Source organism: Hypanus sabinus, chromosome 11 (assembly GCF_030144855.1).
Source record: "Hypanus sabinus isolate sHypSab1 chromosome 11, sHypSab1.hap1, whole genome shotgun sequence".
In the NCBI taxonomy this organism is placed as follows: Eukaryota; Metazoa; Chordata; class Chondrichthyes; order Myliobatiformes; family Dasyatidae; genus Hypanus; species Hypanus sabinus.
In genome coordinates this window covers 18,044,527-18,062,488 of record NC_082716.1, presented here as the reverse complement: position 1 = coordinate 18,062,488, position 17,962 = coordinate 18,044,527, and the positions used below count along the sequence as shown (strand labels likewise).

General features: G+C 40.1%; 2 protein-coding genes across 4 annotated transcripts in view; both read right to left on the bottom strand.

Annotated features, from left to right (window-relative positions):
• The window catches only part of znf326 (zinc finger protein 326), a 35,905-nt gene extending 35,296 nt beyond the window's left edge, over nt 1–609 (bottom strand). Inside the window, exon 1 of the mRNA XM_059983860.1 lies at nt 458–609. The gene's annotated coding sequence lies outside the window, so the exon portion shown is untranslated. The remainder of the gene's footprint in view (nt 1–457) is intronic.
• Nucleotides 610–6,724: 6,115 nt separating this feature from the next.
• On the bottom strand, nt 6,725–17,058 carry LOC132401728 (volume-regulated anion channel subunit LRRC8C-like). Of its 3 annotated transcripts, XM_059983854.1 has the most exons (3): nt 16,749–17,058; nt 14,679–14,818; nt 6,725–10,550 (listed from the first exon to the last, which is right to left on the bottom strand). In XM_059983854.1, exons 1-3 carry the CDS (start codon nt 16,912–16,914, stop codon nt 8,229–8,231), a joined length of 2,628 nt encoding a protein of 875 aa, XP_059839837.1. In that variant the 5' UTR covers nt 16,915–17,058; the 3' UTR covers nt 6,725–8,228. The 3 variants fall into 3 exon arrangements, with proteins under 3 accessions (XP_059839837.1, XP_059839838.1, XP_059839839.1); XM_059983855.1 differs by lacking the exons at nt 14,679–14,818; nt 16,749–17,058 and adding an exon at nt 12,945–13,040 and having other exon boundaries at nt 6,725–10,553; XM_059983856.1 differs by lacking the exons at nt 14,679–14,818; nt 16,749–17,058 and adding an exon at nt 12,945–12,988.
• Nucleotides 17,059–17,962: the final 904 nt, after the last annotated feature.

Below are 17,962 nucleotides of genomic sequence, written 5' to 3'. Positions count from 1 at the left end.
TTTGTAATTTTTAAGTGAGGAAACCGTCAGATGAGCTACAGTGACAACAACTATTTAAACAGAATGCAGAAGACTGAATTCAAACTAAGTATTAAGAAATGTATTCACATGGCCTTCTATTTAGCTGCAACTCAGAAAATATATTTCTTTCAAGGCAGTCAGCCTAATGGGCCACTACTGATATGTAAAAATAATTAGCACATTTAAGTAGAATCTACATCATTCATATTTTAAAGTACATGCTGAATACTAGAAACAAAGAGAGGCAATTTACAGAATTTGCTTTTACACCCGTGTTTTGTCTGTGTTGTTACGTTATTTTTCTTATATTAAATAAGCCTCAGAATATGTCAGCAAATCCAGTAAGTGGTGTCAAAAATGTATTTATAATTATAAACTGCTATTAGTGTAGCAATCTCAATTTAGATTAATGAACACTGAGCTGAACTGAATATACCTGGACTCTTTCGATTTTGTGTTTTGTATTCTGTGTTTTTCTTTCTTTTTTTTTGCTGCTTGCATGTGGGGGAGGGATTGATGGATCGATGCTTTTCTTTAAACAGGTTCCATGGTTCTCTTTGTTTCGTGGCTGCTTGTGGGGTAGACAAATCTCAGGATTGAATACTGCAATCTTGAAAATACACAAAGGAATTAGTCAATAATTATTCCATGCATTCCTAGTCATCTAATTTTTTAATAACATTATCCACCACAAATTTAAATTATGTTATTGTAATTTCAAAGGTTATATTAATTTTTAAATTAAATATTTTTTAATAAATTTCAATGTAAACTGTTGCAATATTTGCAATATTTTTCAATGTTTACATTATGAATGTCTAAAGATAAACAGTGCAAACATCTTGGATACAAACATTTATTCATGTCCTATTTTAAGAAAAAATGGCTTGCCTTTATTCCTGAGCCATAGGGCAATAATATTACAATTATCTCATTATGCAGTACAGTAATCACAACTTCACTAAATATCCACTAAATGAAAGAAAGTGGACAAATTAACCAGGAGCAGCACTTCAAGCTGTAACATAGCCTTGTTCAAAGTTCCATAGATCACATTTTAATCATGCACTCAAATAGAATTATTTATAAACTGCTATTAGTGTAATTATTCCAATTTACCCAGAATTGTAAAAGTGGGGTCTTGTGCTTTAAGGAGATTTTATCAAATGAAATCTCTCTCCCTAAATTTTCCTAAGAGATCAGAACCACAAATGAAGCTGCTATTTTCGTAATTTTTTTTTAGCTCATACACTGGAAAGCTCTCCCAGAATCAGATTATTTTAAATTGTAATTGAGAAAGGGCAGTATCACCACTTAACAGAACAGTTTACACAGACAGTTCTTGGAATCACAATCTGGCATGAATTGATATTTTGTAAAATCACACTCAGTATTAATCGTGCTGAAAACCACTTGATCATTTGCAAGATTACTGGCTGAAAATCGACATGGCACAGCATTTTGTGGTGAATTAACGCTGGCTCTGGTGGCAGTAGTATTATTGTAGTGGCTTATTAACTGAGTCTATAGATGGCATTAGTTGATACCTCAGACCTTAGTCAATTTAAACTAGGCTTGTCTATTTGGATGCAGAACAGATCTGAATTTCTTTAGAAAAATTGAGCAACAGAATTGGAGAAAAGTTCCCTAAATAACAAAAAATTGTTGTATAAATAACACATTTCTTACATGAACAAAGCTGAATAATTATCATAAACGAGATTTGACAAAACCTAGTAATTAACTTTAACAAAAAGAATGTAAGAGTCCTGGAAATCTACATTTTGTTGGCAGAATCTCAGAAGGTGATGAGAAGGCATACAGGAGCGAGACAGATTAACTAGTTGAGTGGTGTCGCAGCAACAATCTTGCACTCATCAGTAGGACCAAAGAATTGATAGTGGACTTCAGAAGGGGTAAGACGAGGGAACACACACCTGTCCTCATAGGGGGATCAGAAGTGGAAAGAGTGAGCAGCCTCAAGTTCCTGGGTGTCAATATTTCTGAGGGTCTATCCCAACGTATTGATGCAGTTATGAAGAAGGCATGATTGCAGCTATATTTCATTAGGAGTTTGAGGAGTTATGGTATGTCACCAAAAACACTCACAAATTTCTACAGATGTTCCATGAAGCGCATTCTAACTGGCTTCATCACCATCTGGTATGGGGAGAGGGCACTGCAGCAGATTGAATTAAGCTGCAGAAACTTGTAAACTCAGTCAGCTCCTGGACATCTTCAAGAAGTGATGCCCCAAAAAGATGTCATCCATCATTAAGGACTCCCATCACCCAGAACATGCCCTATTGTCATTGCTACCATCAGGGAGGAGTTACAAGAGCCTGAAGGCACGCACTCAACGATTCAGGAACAGCTTCTTCCCCTCTTGCTGTCAGGTTTCTGAATGGACTTTGAACCCATAAATATGCCTCACTACTTTTTTGCACTATTTATTTACCTTTGTAATTATATATATATATATATATATATATATATATATCTTACTGTAATTCAGTTATTGTTACATATTGCAATATACAGCTGCCGCATAACAAAAAATTTCATGATATATGTCGGAGATATTAAAACTAATTCTGAAAAGCACAGCAAAGTTGCAGAAAAGTGATCTCAACAAAAAGTTACTGGAACAAATGAGATTTTTAAAAACCTAGGTATTTCTTTCTTTGATACAAAAGAATGCAAAATAAAATATAAGTTTTTTTAACATTATGAACCGTCTTGAAAGGTAAGTAAGTGAAAAAAAAATTCACTGGATTGACAATTTGACACATGGGGTTTTGTAAAGTTAAAGAAATATTTTCATGCTGAAGTAATGTAAGATGCTTTAACATAATTTAATATGTTAATAAAAAGAGAATTTTATCTATATATCTGGAGGAAGATTTCAGCAATACAAAAGAAAAATAGGTAACTCAAATTTTTGCAGAGAAAAATGGTTTCACTAAGCACTATATGGTCTCTAATGATTCCAATTTTCTTTAATAAACTATGTGCTACTACATTGGTTGATCACATAATGTAAAATCAAGGATCAACTTTATTTGCCATACACATTTACCTGTATTAGGAATTTGCTGCAGTGTGTTGGCACCGCATGTAGCAAAAAATAACAATGTTCAACAATTATAAAGGGTTACATAAAAAAATAAACCTAGAAGTATAGATATGGAATATAATGTGTGTATAGTAGTCTGGAAGTCAAGACCTGTTATCGGAGCCAAGTCTATGAACCTGAGTCCACTGGGGCGGCCAAAGCCCAAGTTCGTGTTTGTTGGAGGCCTCTCCAGGCGCTTAAGGACTGTGTATGTGCACGGTATTGGAAGGGAGGAACGGAACTTGGTTTTTGCTGTTGATGTTTTGTTGCTTGATGCGTTCTGTGTTGTTCTGCCATGCATTGTGGGCATGCTATGTTTGCATTGGAATGTGTGGTGACACTTGCGGGGTGCCCCCAGCACACTTAACACAAACAACACATTTCACTGTGTTTCAATGTACACGTGACAAAGAAATTTGAATCTTGGATAAATACATAAATACCAGCATACAGTATATTTACAATTTTTAGCAGCATTATAAAAAGTGTTTACAGTGTAGTGATTCGGGTAATAGAGGAAAGTGGGGAAAGGCTAACTGTAATGGTTGATCAGATTAACAGCCCAGGGGGAAGATACTTTTAAAATAGTATTCAGATTTTGTTTTAATAGCCCTATAGCGCTTTTCAGATGGGAACTTTAGGAAAAGGTTGTTTGTTGAGTGGGTGGTGTCTGCAGTGTCCTAGACACGTACAGGTCCTGCAGTGCTTGTAGACAGCAGCCAAATACTTTTTCTGCTGACCTGACAGCTTGCTGTAGTTTTTATATATTGTGAGACACCGCTGCACCAAACCGAACCAGGGTGATGTGAAGATATATTATCTTGTGCTTCATTTTCTTACAGGCATTCACAGTAGAACAGAGTCTCCTCCACAATCTCCATCAGCACAAGTGCACCACAAGCTGTGTGCTTAGTCTCCTGCTCTACTTGCTTTATGTGTATGACTGTGAAGTTGAACAGTTTCAATGCCATATTTAAGTTTGCTGACAACACTGACACAGGCCAAATGAAAAGTGATTAACAGATCAGCATACAGGAGGGAGACTGAAAATCTGGCTGAATGATGCCACAACAACCACTCATTCAATGTCAGCAAGACCAAGGAGATGATTGTTGACTTCAGAAGGAGGAAACTAGAGGTCCATGAGCTGGTCCTTATAGGGAGATTAGAGGTTATGAGAGTCAGCAGCTTAAAATTCTTCAGTACTATCCTTCAGAGGATATGTCCTGGCTAAAGCATCTAAGAGCCATTGTGAAGAAAGCATGGCAGTGCCTCAACTTCTTTAGAAGTTTGCGAAGTTTCAGCTTGACATCTAAAACTTTGACAAACTTTCACAGATGTTTAGTGGAGAGTATATTGGCTGGTTGCATCACAGCCAGGTATGGAAACACCAATGTCCTTGAACAGAAAACCCTACACAAAGTAATGGATGTGGCCCTGTCCATCATGGGAAAAGCCCTCCTCAGCATTGAGTATGACTACACAGAATGCTGTCACAGGAAAGCAACATGAATCATCAAGGACCCCCACCATCCATGCTCTCTTCTCACTGCTGCCATCAGGAAGAAGGTACAGGAGCCTCAGAACCCACAGCACCAGGTTCAGGAACAGTTATTACCCCTCATCCATGAGAGTCTTGAACCAGTGGTGATAACTGAAGCACTGTTCATCACTGAACTGTCCCCATAACCTATGGACTCACTTTCAAGGACTCTTCATCTCATGTTCTCAATATTTATTGCTCATTTATTTATTATTATTTTTCTTTTGTGTTTGTTTTCTTTTGCATATTTGCTGTTTGACCGTCCTGTTGGGTGCAGTCTTTCATAGATTGTATCGTAAAAGAACATGAAAAAGAACCTCAGGGTTCAATATGTTGACATATATGTATAGTACTTTGATGATAAAATTTATTTTGATCTTTGAAAAACTGAAAATATTATGTATTTTCACAAACACTAAAGATTTCACAGTTTGTCTTACATGAGATTTTTTTCTCTATGTACAATTAGCGTGCCAACTCCAGCTAAACCAGCACTTTAGAATCGACTTATCCCATAAAACATTCTCTCCATTTTGTGGCAAGCCTTAGGTCTGTACTTTGGGATAATGCCCTAAATCAGCCTTTCTCAACCTTTTTGCTCTGGAGGAACCGTTGAAATAATTTTCAGGTCTCAGGAAACTGCTGCATAAAAATTATATCTACAGCTCGCAGTACATTAGAGTGATCAGTAAGTTGTAGATATAATGATCCAAAAATAATTGTCCGCTCTTGAGCAGAGAATGAATTTTTAACCAACCTTTTTTGAAAAAAAGGTAGCTAAGCTTGGTTTACATTTCTTTTTTCCTTATTATTTATTTATTAATTTTTTAGAAAATTACAAAGAATAAATGTAATAATAAAATAGTAAGAGAGAGAAAAATAATATTAACCCTCCCCCCCTTAACCCTTGTCTAAACCCTTGTCTTACATTTCTTAAAACTAATCTCTCTCTCTTTCAAAAAATTTTAAAAATTCATAAGGAAAACGAAATAAGCTTCTGCTAAATAACTCATAAGTCAAAATAGGATTTAATTTTTCTAAAGCTAGGCTCAGTAGATTTAATTTAACTAAAAGTTGTAAATTGATTTTAATTAATGCTATTTACAACATGAAAATTTATTGACAATGTTGAACTGTGAAGTTACTAAAAACCACAGTTCTTCCAAGACAGATTATTTGTTTCCAGATTGAAGACAGAACATTAAATATATCTTGGCCTTTGCTTGTTTCATGCAGCTCTTTGCAACAGAAAAAGTTTTATTGAATTTCACCATCATTTACAAATCTTACAAATCCTATATGACATTTATTGGTGAAATCTGTTGAATCGTCAACCTAGATAGAGAGGCTGTTATTGTTTTCAGCTTATCACACAAAACCTCTTCAGCATGATGTGACATGTCATCAATACATCAATTTATTGTACTGTTTGAGAGTGAACCCTTTTAAATTTCATGTACTGCATCTTGTCCTTGCATTTTACCTACTATAATTTTACCTGCTGGTGTTATTAGGTTCTAACCAACTGTGTGACTTTTCCTTTTCTGGGTAATAAGTTCTGCTACTAAATAAATTGCTTCCTGAACACATTTACTGACTGTGACTTTATTAACAAAGCTTTACTCTGTTTGCTTTGAGATTCCAATAGCCGTTTAAAATAATCTGCATTTTTATGTGTCATATGGCAGTGTCTTTTTAAGTGTCTAGTTAAGTGTCTTTTCAGTTTTGTTGGAGCCATTGCTACATGTGTAAGTTGTTTGCCACAGACCAGGACAACGTGGATCACCTGTCCATGGAAAACCATTGATAAGTAGCTTTCATTGTAAAGGCGGACTTTTGTTCTGTCCATTGTTGCACTACTGAAGTGAAATGACTCAGAAGATTGTACTGTCAGACATGTCTGTAAAACACAGGGGTTAATAAAAAGCGAAATGAGAAAACCACAAAAAATACGAAAACTTCTCAAAGCAATTCACTTCTAACCTACACAATCCACCTTTTGCAAAGTTTACAACGACAGCAAAATGGTAGGCCAGCAGCTGAATCGCAGCACGTGAATATCCCTTTAGAATGAAAATTTCCCTCCGGTTTTCTACTACGCCAGCAGAATTTGTTCACTCTGTGCGTCAGGGAAGTTGGGGAGGTAATTCAGGAGGGAGGGACTGACTTCACAGCCCAAGTTGGGCGAGTCAATTCAATGATCAGAAAACACACTTCACACTCAGCAGCCTACTGTCCACCCCTCCGTGCAATACAGCTCTTGCCAATTATCAGCCCACCATTCACCCTTCCGTGCAATATAGCTCTCGCCAATTATCAGTCCACCGACCACCCCTCCATGCAATACAGCTCTCGCCAATTATCAGCCCACCGTCCACCCCTCCATGCAATACAGCTCTCACCAATTATCAGCCCACCGTCCACCCCTCCATGCAATACAGCTCTCACCAATTATCAGCCCACCGTCCACCCCTCCATGCAATACAGCTCTCGCCAATTATCAGCCCACCGTCCATCCCTCCATGCAATACAGCTCTCACCAATTATCAGCCCACTGTCCACCCCTCCATGCAATACAGCTCTCCCCAATTATCAGTCCACCGTCCAACCCTCCATGCAATATAGCTCTCCCCAATTATCAGTCCACCGTCCAACCCTCCATGCAATACAGTGCACCTCATCAGCCTACTATCCTCCCCTCTGTGCAGTTCAGTGCTCCTCATCAACCTACCGTCTTCCTCTCTGTGCAGTACAGTATTAATGTTGGTCTCCCCTATCTCGCATCAAAAACTGAGAATGGCCTAATCCAAATAAACATGGTCCAGCTGCATGCTGCCACACACTGGGCTGAAAGACCTCGAATGAGATCGCTAACAGGGCTGCTCAGCCACTACCCACCACTGTGAGCACTAGCATTGCGCGGTTCAAAAACTGATGCTTTTTTTTAAATCACAATCTCTCGCGGAACCCCTTTTGAGAATCCTTGCCTTAAATGCATATATTGGCAATTCTCAGCTTTTTCGAGGAATACAATCTCTTCTAAATACTCCCCTCCATGCTCGGCAGCTTTTTTTGTGAGCATTTTTACGTTTTGAGATGTGTATCTAACTGCAATAAAAGTACAAGTAAATTTAAGTAGTAGTTTGAAAAATTATCCTGGGTGAATTTTTTAAAACACAAGGATATATTTGAACACTATACACACCCGATGTTATAAAATGCTCCAAAATTGATTGTTTATTTATTTAGAAATACAACAAGAAAGGGGTCCTTCCAGCCCATTGAGCCACACCACCCAGCAACCCACCTATTTAACCCTGGCTTAATCACAGGAAAGTTAAAATGGCCAATTAATCTACTAACTGGTACGTCTTTGGAATATAGGAGAAAACCGGTGCACTTTAAGGAAACTCACGCGTTCACGGGGAAGGCATACAAACTTCTTACAGACACTCTGTACTCCAATGCCCTGAGCTGTAATAGTGTTGCTTTAACTGCTATGCCACTGTGGCAGCCCTTTTAAAGACAGTATTGAAATATATTTGCAGTTCACTTAGATTCTCTGTTTATAAATTCTTCTCTGACTTCATATGGCAGCGTGTTGAAAACATCCTCTTCCACATTCAGCTGATTTCCCTTCAGACACTGACACTTCCCCAGTTCAGGTGGCAAATACTGCAGTTTGTTCCCTTTTAGCTCTAGCTGTCGCAGCTGTATCAGATTTTTCACCTTGGGTGGAATGTATGTCAAAAGATTATGTGAAAGTATTAGCACTCGAAGCTTTGTACAATAAAACAATTCCAAGGGTAATTCAGACACTTGGTTACTCTCAATATTGAAGTAATGAAGATCCGCCAGTCGTTCTATCTCAGGAGGAATGCGTGTAATGTTGTTATGACCAACATCCAGATGCTGTAGCCTAGTGAGCTTAAACAGATTGGATGGAAGAAAACTAATGTTGTTGTTTGTTAAATACAGCATTTCAAGTGAGCTAGCTTTGGCAATGTACACTGGAATCTGTGCAATTTTGTTGTAATGAAGCTTCAACGTGGTGAGTTTGCGAAGATGTTGGAAACTAGCCAACTCTTCTAAGGTCCTCAAGTTGTTGTCTTTGAGATCTAATTCTTGGAGATTGCTCAGGCTAAATATGGCACTTGGGATTTGCTCCAGATCACAGCTGTATAGTTTTAAAACGGACAAGCAAAGCATCTTTCGAAGGCTATTGAGAGTGGTGAACCTTTTGCCCTGATTGTCAATAGTTAGGTGCTGAAGATGGTGGGCAACATCAATGACTGCTGCAGGTATTTTGGTGACATTTGATTTTAAATGTAAAGATCTAAGCCGTTCTAAGTCACAAAATGACTGCAGGACTAGAGAAGATTTGTTGTCAATTAACAAGTTGCCTTCAAGATACAATACACGAAGATTCTTAAGGCAATACATCCATTGTGGTATTTCATAAGCATTTGCAAACCGTACTCTCAAAATGGTTATTGTATCTTTTAAAAATGCAAGTGCTCGGTTTTCTACTTTTATTGTACAGTTGTACACCCACAGTTCTTGAAGTGAGGTTTGCTGTGAGATGGCTGCACTAATTGAGATGTCTTTAATAAATTCAAGCTTTAATACTTCCAGGTTATAAATATCATAAACACTGTTAGGAATACCAGGCAGCAAGAAGAGATGCAATTCAATTTTATTGTCTTCATTAGTAACTATACGTTGCTGAAGCTTCTCATGTGTCCATTCGTAACTCAAGTTCAGTTGGCGGAGCTTGTTTTCACTGACGTCAGAGAGAAAGACGGCAAACTTCCTGGCATACAATTTATCATACTGGTCAATAAGGTGCAGCAAAAATGCAAAGTCATTCTTCACATCTGGAATATCATCAATCCCAGTTTCTTCTCGGACATATGCAAAAGAATATTCCTTAAGTTTGAAGTAAAAAATCCAGTACAATGTGTAGATGCACGTTATAAAATAAATGAAGATAACCACGACATACACAATGGACAACATCCTGAATATCCTCCAAAGGCCATGGATGCAGAAAAATTCTGTGAAGCCTGTAATATGAATTTTGTCTACACAGTGGACAATATGTTTCATTTGAGGTATCCGAGTTACGAAGTAAGCTAGGATGAAAATTGTTTGAACGCAACGTAAAACAGTTTGTCTTATGTACATCATATAAAGAATATGACCTTCTTCAGTGTGAAGACGAAACTTTTTGACCTTTTCAAACAACGCCTTTGCTTGTTCTCCTTCTTTTTTGTCCAAGATTTTCACTGCGGCATGGCCATAAACACCGCCCCCAACTGTCTTGAAAGTCTTAGATGGAGGCTTGCACAGAGAGGCTTGCGGTTCATTCTCACAGATTTTGTTGTTACTGATTTCTTTGTCTCCCAACAAGAGGGCCGTTTCAGAAGATTGTTGATGGTTTAAAGAGCAAGGTATAGATGGTTCATTTGATAAAACTGTTCTTTGTGGAATCTGTAGATCAGAATCCTCATAAACAGTTTCTGAAAGTGCCTTAGTGGTCCACTGGGAATCTAAACATTTCCCTAGGATTGATATGAAGTGTTCAATTTTGGAACTTGTTCCTGGAAATTTGAACCAGAAGTTACTGCTTATCAAGAATATAAGTGTGTGAATGATAGCAATGTAAGGGAAATACTTGGAATACCACTGGATTGCATGATCATAACAATACTGATCCATTAAATTGTACTGTTCACGGTCTAGGTCAGTCTTAAATCCAGAATGGAAACTATTTAATTTACGACCTTTAAGAGCACTTTTGTTCCATTGCATGGTAGTCATCAAGAAACCTTCCGGCACAGGTACACAGATGATCTTGTCTGTTGATATCTGCTGAAATACAGAGAAGAATTTTATCATAATGAAAATACATCATTAAAAGACCAAATGCCTCGCCTTCCATTTCGCTGATAAAGAATATGACATCAACAAATAAATTTTAAAGGCTCACTTATAGAAATCACAAATGCACACAATTGCATTTCTCCTCGACACTGGCAAGACCAAGCATACACTAGGCAACTGTCTTGCAGAGCAATCTGTACTCTGTCCAAAATGGTCATCTTGACCTTCAGTTGCATTTCACTGCAGCATCGTCTTCCATGCTGAACTCTCAGTCTTCAGCCTTTCCCATTGCCACTGTAAAGCACAATGCAAACCAGAAAAGCGCCCCATATTTTGCTTGGGTAACCAACAGCTAAATAGTACAAACATAGGAATTAGGTCATTCAGCCCATTGAGTCTGCTCTGCCATTCCATCTTGGCTGATTTATTATTCTTCTTAATCCCATTCTCCTGCCTTCTCCCTGTAACCTTTGACAGTCTTACTAATCAGGAATGCATTAACCTCCATTTCAAATACACCCAAAGACCTGGCCTCCACAGCTGTGTGTGGCAATAAATTCCACAGATTCACCACCCTCTTGCTAAAAGATTGCTCCTCATCTCTGTTCTAAAGGGACATCCTTCTATTCTGAGTCTACGCACTCTGATCCTCCCCCACTACAGGAAGCATCCACTCCACATTCACTCTATCTAGGCCTTTCAATATTAGATTGGTTTCAATAAGATCCCCCCTCACTCTTCTAAGCTTCAGTGAGTACAGGCCTAGAGCCGTCATGTTCCTCCCCTGCCTGGTTCCATCTGCCCGTTACCCGCATACTTATCTATATGGGTTTATATTCTATGGCTCACCATTCCTATTCTCTCTCTCACTTGGTTTTCATATACCCATCATCCTTCTATTTTTTGGTTCTACCTATAACCTACCAGCTTCTGGCCTACCCCCCCACTTAGTTCTTTTGTTTTTTATTTCACTTTCATGTTCCTACCTATCACCCAGCAGCCTGTTTCAACACTCCCAATTCCACCCCCCCCCGACTCCATCTAACCATCATCTTTTCCCCTCATTGTGTTCTATTTATCACCCCTCCCTCTCACTACTATGTATTGGCTATCTTCCCTGAGCATTCTCAGTTCTGATACAGGGTCCCAACCTTACTTTCGGCTCCACACAAGGCACTGAGTTCTTCCAGGAGTTTATGTTTTGCTCCATATTCTAACATCTTCAGACCCTTATGTCAATTTTTGGCAAGTTGTGAGCAAGTATTTAAATTTGATGACATTCAGTACATTACAGAGAAAAAAAATCACTCTGCATAAAGGTAACACAATATAGAAGAACATTAATGTTTATACAAATATAGATTGCATTTATTACACTAGATTGGTCTCTTCATGGTCCACCGACCAGACCCATTGCCACAGTGCCAGCCTCCATGGACTGATCTTCAGGAGGTGGAAAGCTGAGAAAGTTGACCATCCACACCCAAAAATTAGGTGGCAGGTAATGCAAAGTGAGACCCTGGGGGAGTGATGCTGTCAAAAGCATATGAACTGTTTTTGTGTACCTCTGATAATCAGAAACATTTAAAAAACAATGCAAATCACCTTAAATAACTAGATAAAGGCGATGATGATTGTGGTGAATAGTGGATTTCAGGAGACATCCCCCCGTTATGTCCCCCCTCACAGTCCTCAGCAGCCCTGTGTCCACCGTGGAGCACTTCAGGTTCCTGGGAACCACCATCTCTCAGGATCTGAAGTGGGAGCAGAACATCAGCTCCATCCTGAAGAAGGCCCAGCAGCGGATGTATTTCCTGCGGCTCTTGAGGAAATATGGTCTGCCTCAGGAATTGCTGCTGCAGTTCTACACTGCAGTCATTGAGTCTGTCCTGTGCACCTCCATCACTGTGTGGTTTGGAGCCGCCACCAAGCAGGATAGAACCAGACTACAGCGCACAGTGAGGACTGCCGAGCGCATCATTGGAGCCTCCCTGCCCTCTACTGTGGACCTGTGCTCTTCCAGGTTGAAGAAGAGGGTGGGGAACATCATAAAGGACTCTTTCCATCCTGTGCACGGACTGTTTGAACTGCTTCCGTCTGGTAGGCGCTTCAGATCCCTCCAGACTAAGACTAATAGGCACTGGAGAAGTTTTTTCCTTACTGCAGTCACTTTGCTGAACAGTTAACTGCTGGTTAACTGTCGGCTAACTATTACTTGGATTGCACTACCTGTATGTATAATCTTTATTTTCATTTATACTTATCATTATTATTGTTATGAGCAGAGAGACAACATCTGCCGGAAGTAAATTCCTTGTATGTGCACAGGTACTTGGCAATTAAAGTCTGATTCTGATTCTGATTCTGATTCTGATATACCTGTCTGGACACGCCCCCTGCTGACTGCTCCTATGACTCCTCCCACAGACCCTGGTATAAAGGCGATCAAGGCCTGAGCCCGGCCTCTCAGTCTCCAGGATGTAGTATGGTGGTCACTCACTGCTTGTTCCTTCTTCCAGTCAATGAAAGCCGATATCTCACCTTTACGTCTCAGAGTGAGTTATTGATGGTGCATGAATGATAAAATAAGAAGTATGAAGAATTAGGTAAAACATGAAATTACATTAGCATTATTCTCTGGGTGAACATTTGTCTTCCAATGAATGGAGTTACTAGCCTTCCTTCACATAAAGCTAAAGGTTTGATGTATATCATTGCTCTGTGACTAAGATTGGGAGGAAGCCAAATAAGCAGCAGAAGGCAAGATGTACCAGGATCTCTCCTTCAGCTCATCTTGAAATTCTGTATTTGGCCAGGCGTGTGTGAGGTGCATTGAGGCCCAAAGGGTTGACAGTTAATAGTTAAATGTCTATCAGTTTGATTCAGCCCTATATGACAACACTGATCTATATTTTCATTTGAAAGATCTCATTGGGATCTTTTATAACACTGGAATCATTTCTGTTGGTAGTTGTTTAAACTGAATCACACCAACCAAAGAGGTATTAGCATAGAGCATTTCAGGGCATTCCAGGCACAAACCACACTCAAAATTATGCTAGCCTTAACAGAGGCTGGGAACCTGGGAGCAACACTACTCCCAGTATCTGAAGAGAACCTGTTCATCAGGTGCAAGGATGTATGTGATACAAATAGCCTTTATCCTGTTTCTGTGCTATGGACATCACCTGAATGAACTTCCATTTCATTTGGAGATTCAAAATCCATAGAGAAAGTTCTCCAAAGAAAGGTAATATTTATGGAGTGTGGCTGCAATCCTGGTAACTGGTTACAATTAACTTTTCTTTACTCAGGTTTTACCTTGGTCTGTGAATTCAAAATAAATTTCAACCATTCGTATTTCCAAGTATAAATGCTGCTGGAGAAAACATGCTCAAATGGCCAATCAGGCAAACCAAGCAAATACGGTTTCCCAAAAGTGCAGTAAAATCTGTGCATTTTCATAATCAGAAACAGAGGCTTTATTTGGTCCAACTGTCTTCAAATTGACTGGGAAACGAGGCTACAGGTGCTGGAATCTGGAGCAACAAGGGCTGTTCAGTCTTTGCTTCAGTCCTGATGTAGGGCAGCCTAAATTACCAACAACTCCTTTTAGATATTGTCAATACTTTGGGTTGAAACCCTGGGTTAAAACTGAAACGTTCTCCTCACAGATGCTGCTCAACTAGCTGAGCTCCAGCAGCAGACTGTTGTTCCATTTTAAATAATTTCCTGTCATGCAGATGCATGCATAGTCACACATTTGTCACAATTTTACTCAAATTCTCTTGCCCCATCATTGAAATGTTCCCACAATCAATGGACTCACTTTCAAGGACTTTTCATCTCATGTTTTTGATCTTTATTGGTTATTATTTATTATTATTTCTTTCTTTTTGCATTTGCACAGTTTGTGTCTTTAGCACACTGGATGAATGCCCAAGTTGGTGCGGTCTTTCATTAATTCTGTTATGGTTATTGTCCTATAGATTTATTGAGTTTGCCTACAAGAAAATTAATCTCTGTTGTTGTATATGTACTTCAATTATAAACTTACTTTGAACTTTAATAAACTAAATTGAGAAGTATTGATCATTCCAAACAAAACAGTACCTGTAACGTGCCTCCATAAACTGCAACCATAAGCATCAAAATGGTTAAGTAATCTGTGAAAACATCCCACCACGGCTTTAAGATTTTAAATGTTGCTCGTTGATCTCCAAAATATTTTAGCTCAACCACCGAAAACATATCTAAAGAAACAAAAAAATGCTATTTGTACAAATTACTTTCATAAAATAGTTTGTTCTAAGACCGGTGGTGTTTAACTCGTTTTGTAAGGATCATTGGAAAGGCTGTATTTGAACACTTTGAGCTAATCTGTTAAAGATTTGGATACTAGGAATTGGAGCTTCAAGCTACAAAGTGACTCAGAACTAATTTTAGTTTGAAACAAAGAGGATTAGTGAATGAGACTAGACCTTGAAGTGCTGAATAGAAAGGAGAATGCAGTCATAAACGGTCATTTAACTTAAGACTGGAAATCCTGTTCTGTCAGCATGATAAAACCCAGGTAAGATCTAAGAACAGGAATCTCTTTCCTTCGTCTCAAATCACTAATAAGGAGAACAGATTCCCAGCTAACTGCTCAATGGAAGACGTGTGTCTTGTGGATGCGGCCCAATGAACAATCCGATTCCTTGTTGGTGTCACTGACTGAAGTGCATGGGAGATTGTAATATCAAGATGGCAGCATATGCTGCTGTCGATAAAAGGCTTAAGTCAGTTGAACTGCAGATCGTAACATCGAAACAGTGAGCTGTTAGTCTCCTTCTCGTCTGTTGTAGGAGTAATATCTCTCTCCCCCTCTCTCTCGGGGAGGAGGAGAGGGGGGCAGGGAGGGAGAGAAGGAGGAGAGAGACAGGGAGAGAGAGAGACCAATGACCAATTACCCTACCAACCAGTATGTCTTTGGACTGTGGGAGGAAACCGGAGCATCTGGAGGAAACCCATGCAGTCACAATGAGAAATTACAAACTCCTTACAGGCAGCAGTGGGAAATGAACTCGGGTCGCTGGTACTAACCACGGCATTGTGCTAACCACTATGCAACTGTGCCTGCTGAGTTCCTCCAGCATTTTGTGTGTGTTACCTAGACCCTCCTGGTTGCTTTTAATTTCTAGCCGGCTCCAAATTACTTGTACTTGTCTTCCTTATCACCTACTCAAACTGCAGGGGATTTCATGCTCAAGGACTCCCAAGTCCCTTTTCACTTCCAATTTCTGAATGTCAAAAATAGTCTATGCCTTTACAGCACACAAAAATTGCTGGAAGAACTCAGCAGGCCAGGCAGCATCTATGGAAAAGAGTATAGTCGACGTTTTGGGCCGAAACTCTTCAGCAGGACTGGAGTAAAAGAACTGAGGACTTGATTTAAAAAGGTGAGGGAGGGGAGAGAGGTGAGAGGTGAAACCTGAAAGGAAAGGGGTGTAGTAAAGAGCTGGGAAGTTGATTGGTGAAGGAGACAGAAGACCATGGAAGAAAGAAAAAGGGCAGAGGACCATGGCCTTCTGTCTCTTTCACCAATCAACCTCCCAGCTTTTTACTTCATCCCTCCCCTCCAGGTTTCGCCTATTGCCTGATGTTTCTCTCTCCCCCTCACACCCCCCCCCCCCCAACCTTTGAAATCTAACCCTCACCTTTCCGGTCCTGCCGAAGGGTTTGGTCCGAAACATCGACTGCACGCTTCTCCGTAGATGCTGCCTGGCCTGCTGAGTACCTTCAACATTTTGTGCGTGTTGCTCAGATTTCCAGCATCTGCAGATTTCCCCTTGTTTGTGAGTCTATGCTTTTTATTTCTTTTACAAAGGGCATGGCCATGCACTTCCCTACACTATATTCTATATGCCACTTCTTAGCCCATTCTCCTAATCTGTCTAAGTCCCTGCTCCCTCCACACTACCTGCCCTTACACCTTCCTTTAGATATGTCTATGTGTGTGTGTGTGTATCACACAAATTAAATTATATAGTATTAATATTTTAATATATTGGGTTTCTATACAAAATGAGGGCGAGGCTTTGTAATTTAATTCTCCTTTAATTCATACCAGGGAGTTGCTGCTTTCTGATCCTTCACATAGTGTTTTGTTTCCCTGACGCGCCCCGTGTGCTCACTCCTTACCTGCAGCCGCGGGCTCGCTCCCAGCCCACTGAGGAACCGTTAAACGCGCACGCGGGCGCGCGCGCCCCCGCGGCAGGCGCGTCTGATCGCACGCCTGTCCCCGCGCGCCGCAGAGCGTGTGCCTGGCAACCAGGGGTTGTGATGACTTGAGAGAAGGCGGCGCCATCTTTGTTGCAGTCAAGGGGCGTTCTGAGCCTGGAGATCTGGCAGTGGATGCAAGCCAGGGCGTTATCTTTTCCGCAACTGGGGATAATGCAAGACAATATTGACCTGTAATACCTAGTACTGTAGAATGTTATCGCACAGCAAGAGGCCAAATTATCCCACGTCCCACAGTCATGCATCACAGTAGCAGATTCCTCAGTCCATGCCAATCATCTGGCACCCATCTGCACTAATCCTATTTTATCTCCCCACATTCCCTTCAATTTTTAATTTTTATTTAGAGATACAGCGCAGAACAGCCCCTACTGGTTCAACAAGCCATATTGCGCAGCAACCTTCCTATTAACCCTAGCCGAATCACAGAACAATTTATTAGGCATCCGTTAGTCTCGAGAGACCATGGATTTGCACCTTAGCCTGGGCAGGGTTGTATCGGAGACTGGCAGTTGCCCATGCTGCAAGTCTCCCCTCTCCATGCCACCAGTGTTGTCCAGGGGAAGGGCAAGGGCTGTTACAGCTTGGCACCAGTGTCATCGCAGAGCAATGTGTGGTTAAGTGCCTTGCTCGAGAATTAATGCAACCTTCTCAAGAATCAACACACTGCCTTAGCTGAGGCTTGAACTAGCGACCTTCAAATCACTAGACCAATGTCTTAACCACTTGGCCATGCACCAACACAGAACAATTTATAATGACCAATTTACATACTAACTGGTACACCTTTAGATTGTGGGAGGAAACCGGAGTACCCGGAGGTAACCCATGTGTTTACGGTAGGAAGGTACAAAGTTCTTACAGAGGCCGCAGAAAATGAAATGTGAATTCCAGTCCCGAGCTATAATGGTGTGCTATCTGCTACGCTATGACATAATCCTAAATAGCACCCCCCTACCCCAACACCAAGTCTTGCCATTTATCCATAAACTAGGGACAATTTAGATTGGCCAATTAACCTATCAACTCATCCATCTTTGTGATATGGGGAGAAAACTGGAACCAAAACAGTCACAAGGAGACTGTGGAAGCTGCACTGGAGCTCACTGGAAATG

What these genes read in the sequence shown, in the direction of transcription:
- LOC132401728 (XM_059983854.1), bottom strand. Translation starts at nt 16,914, where the DNA reads ATGGCGCCGCCTTCTCTCAAGTCATCACAACCCCTGGTTGCCAGGCAC. An exon ending in GAGCGAGCCCGCGGCTGCAG is followed by an intron (nt 14,819 to 16,748) that starts GTAAGGAGTGAG and finishes TTGTTTCTTTAG; the next exon opens with ATATGTTTTCGGTGGTTGAG. An exon ending in TTTATGGAGGCACGTTACAG is followed by an intron (nt 10,551 to 14,678) that starts GTACTGTTTTGT and finishes GTATTTCAGCAG; the next exon opens with ATATCAACAGACAAGATCAT.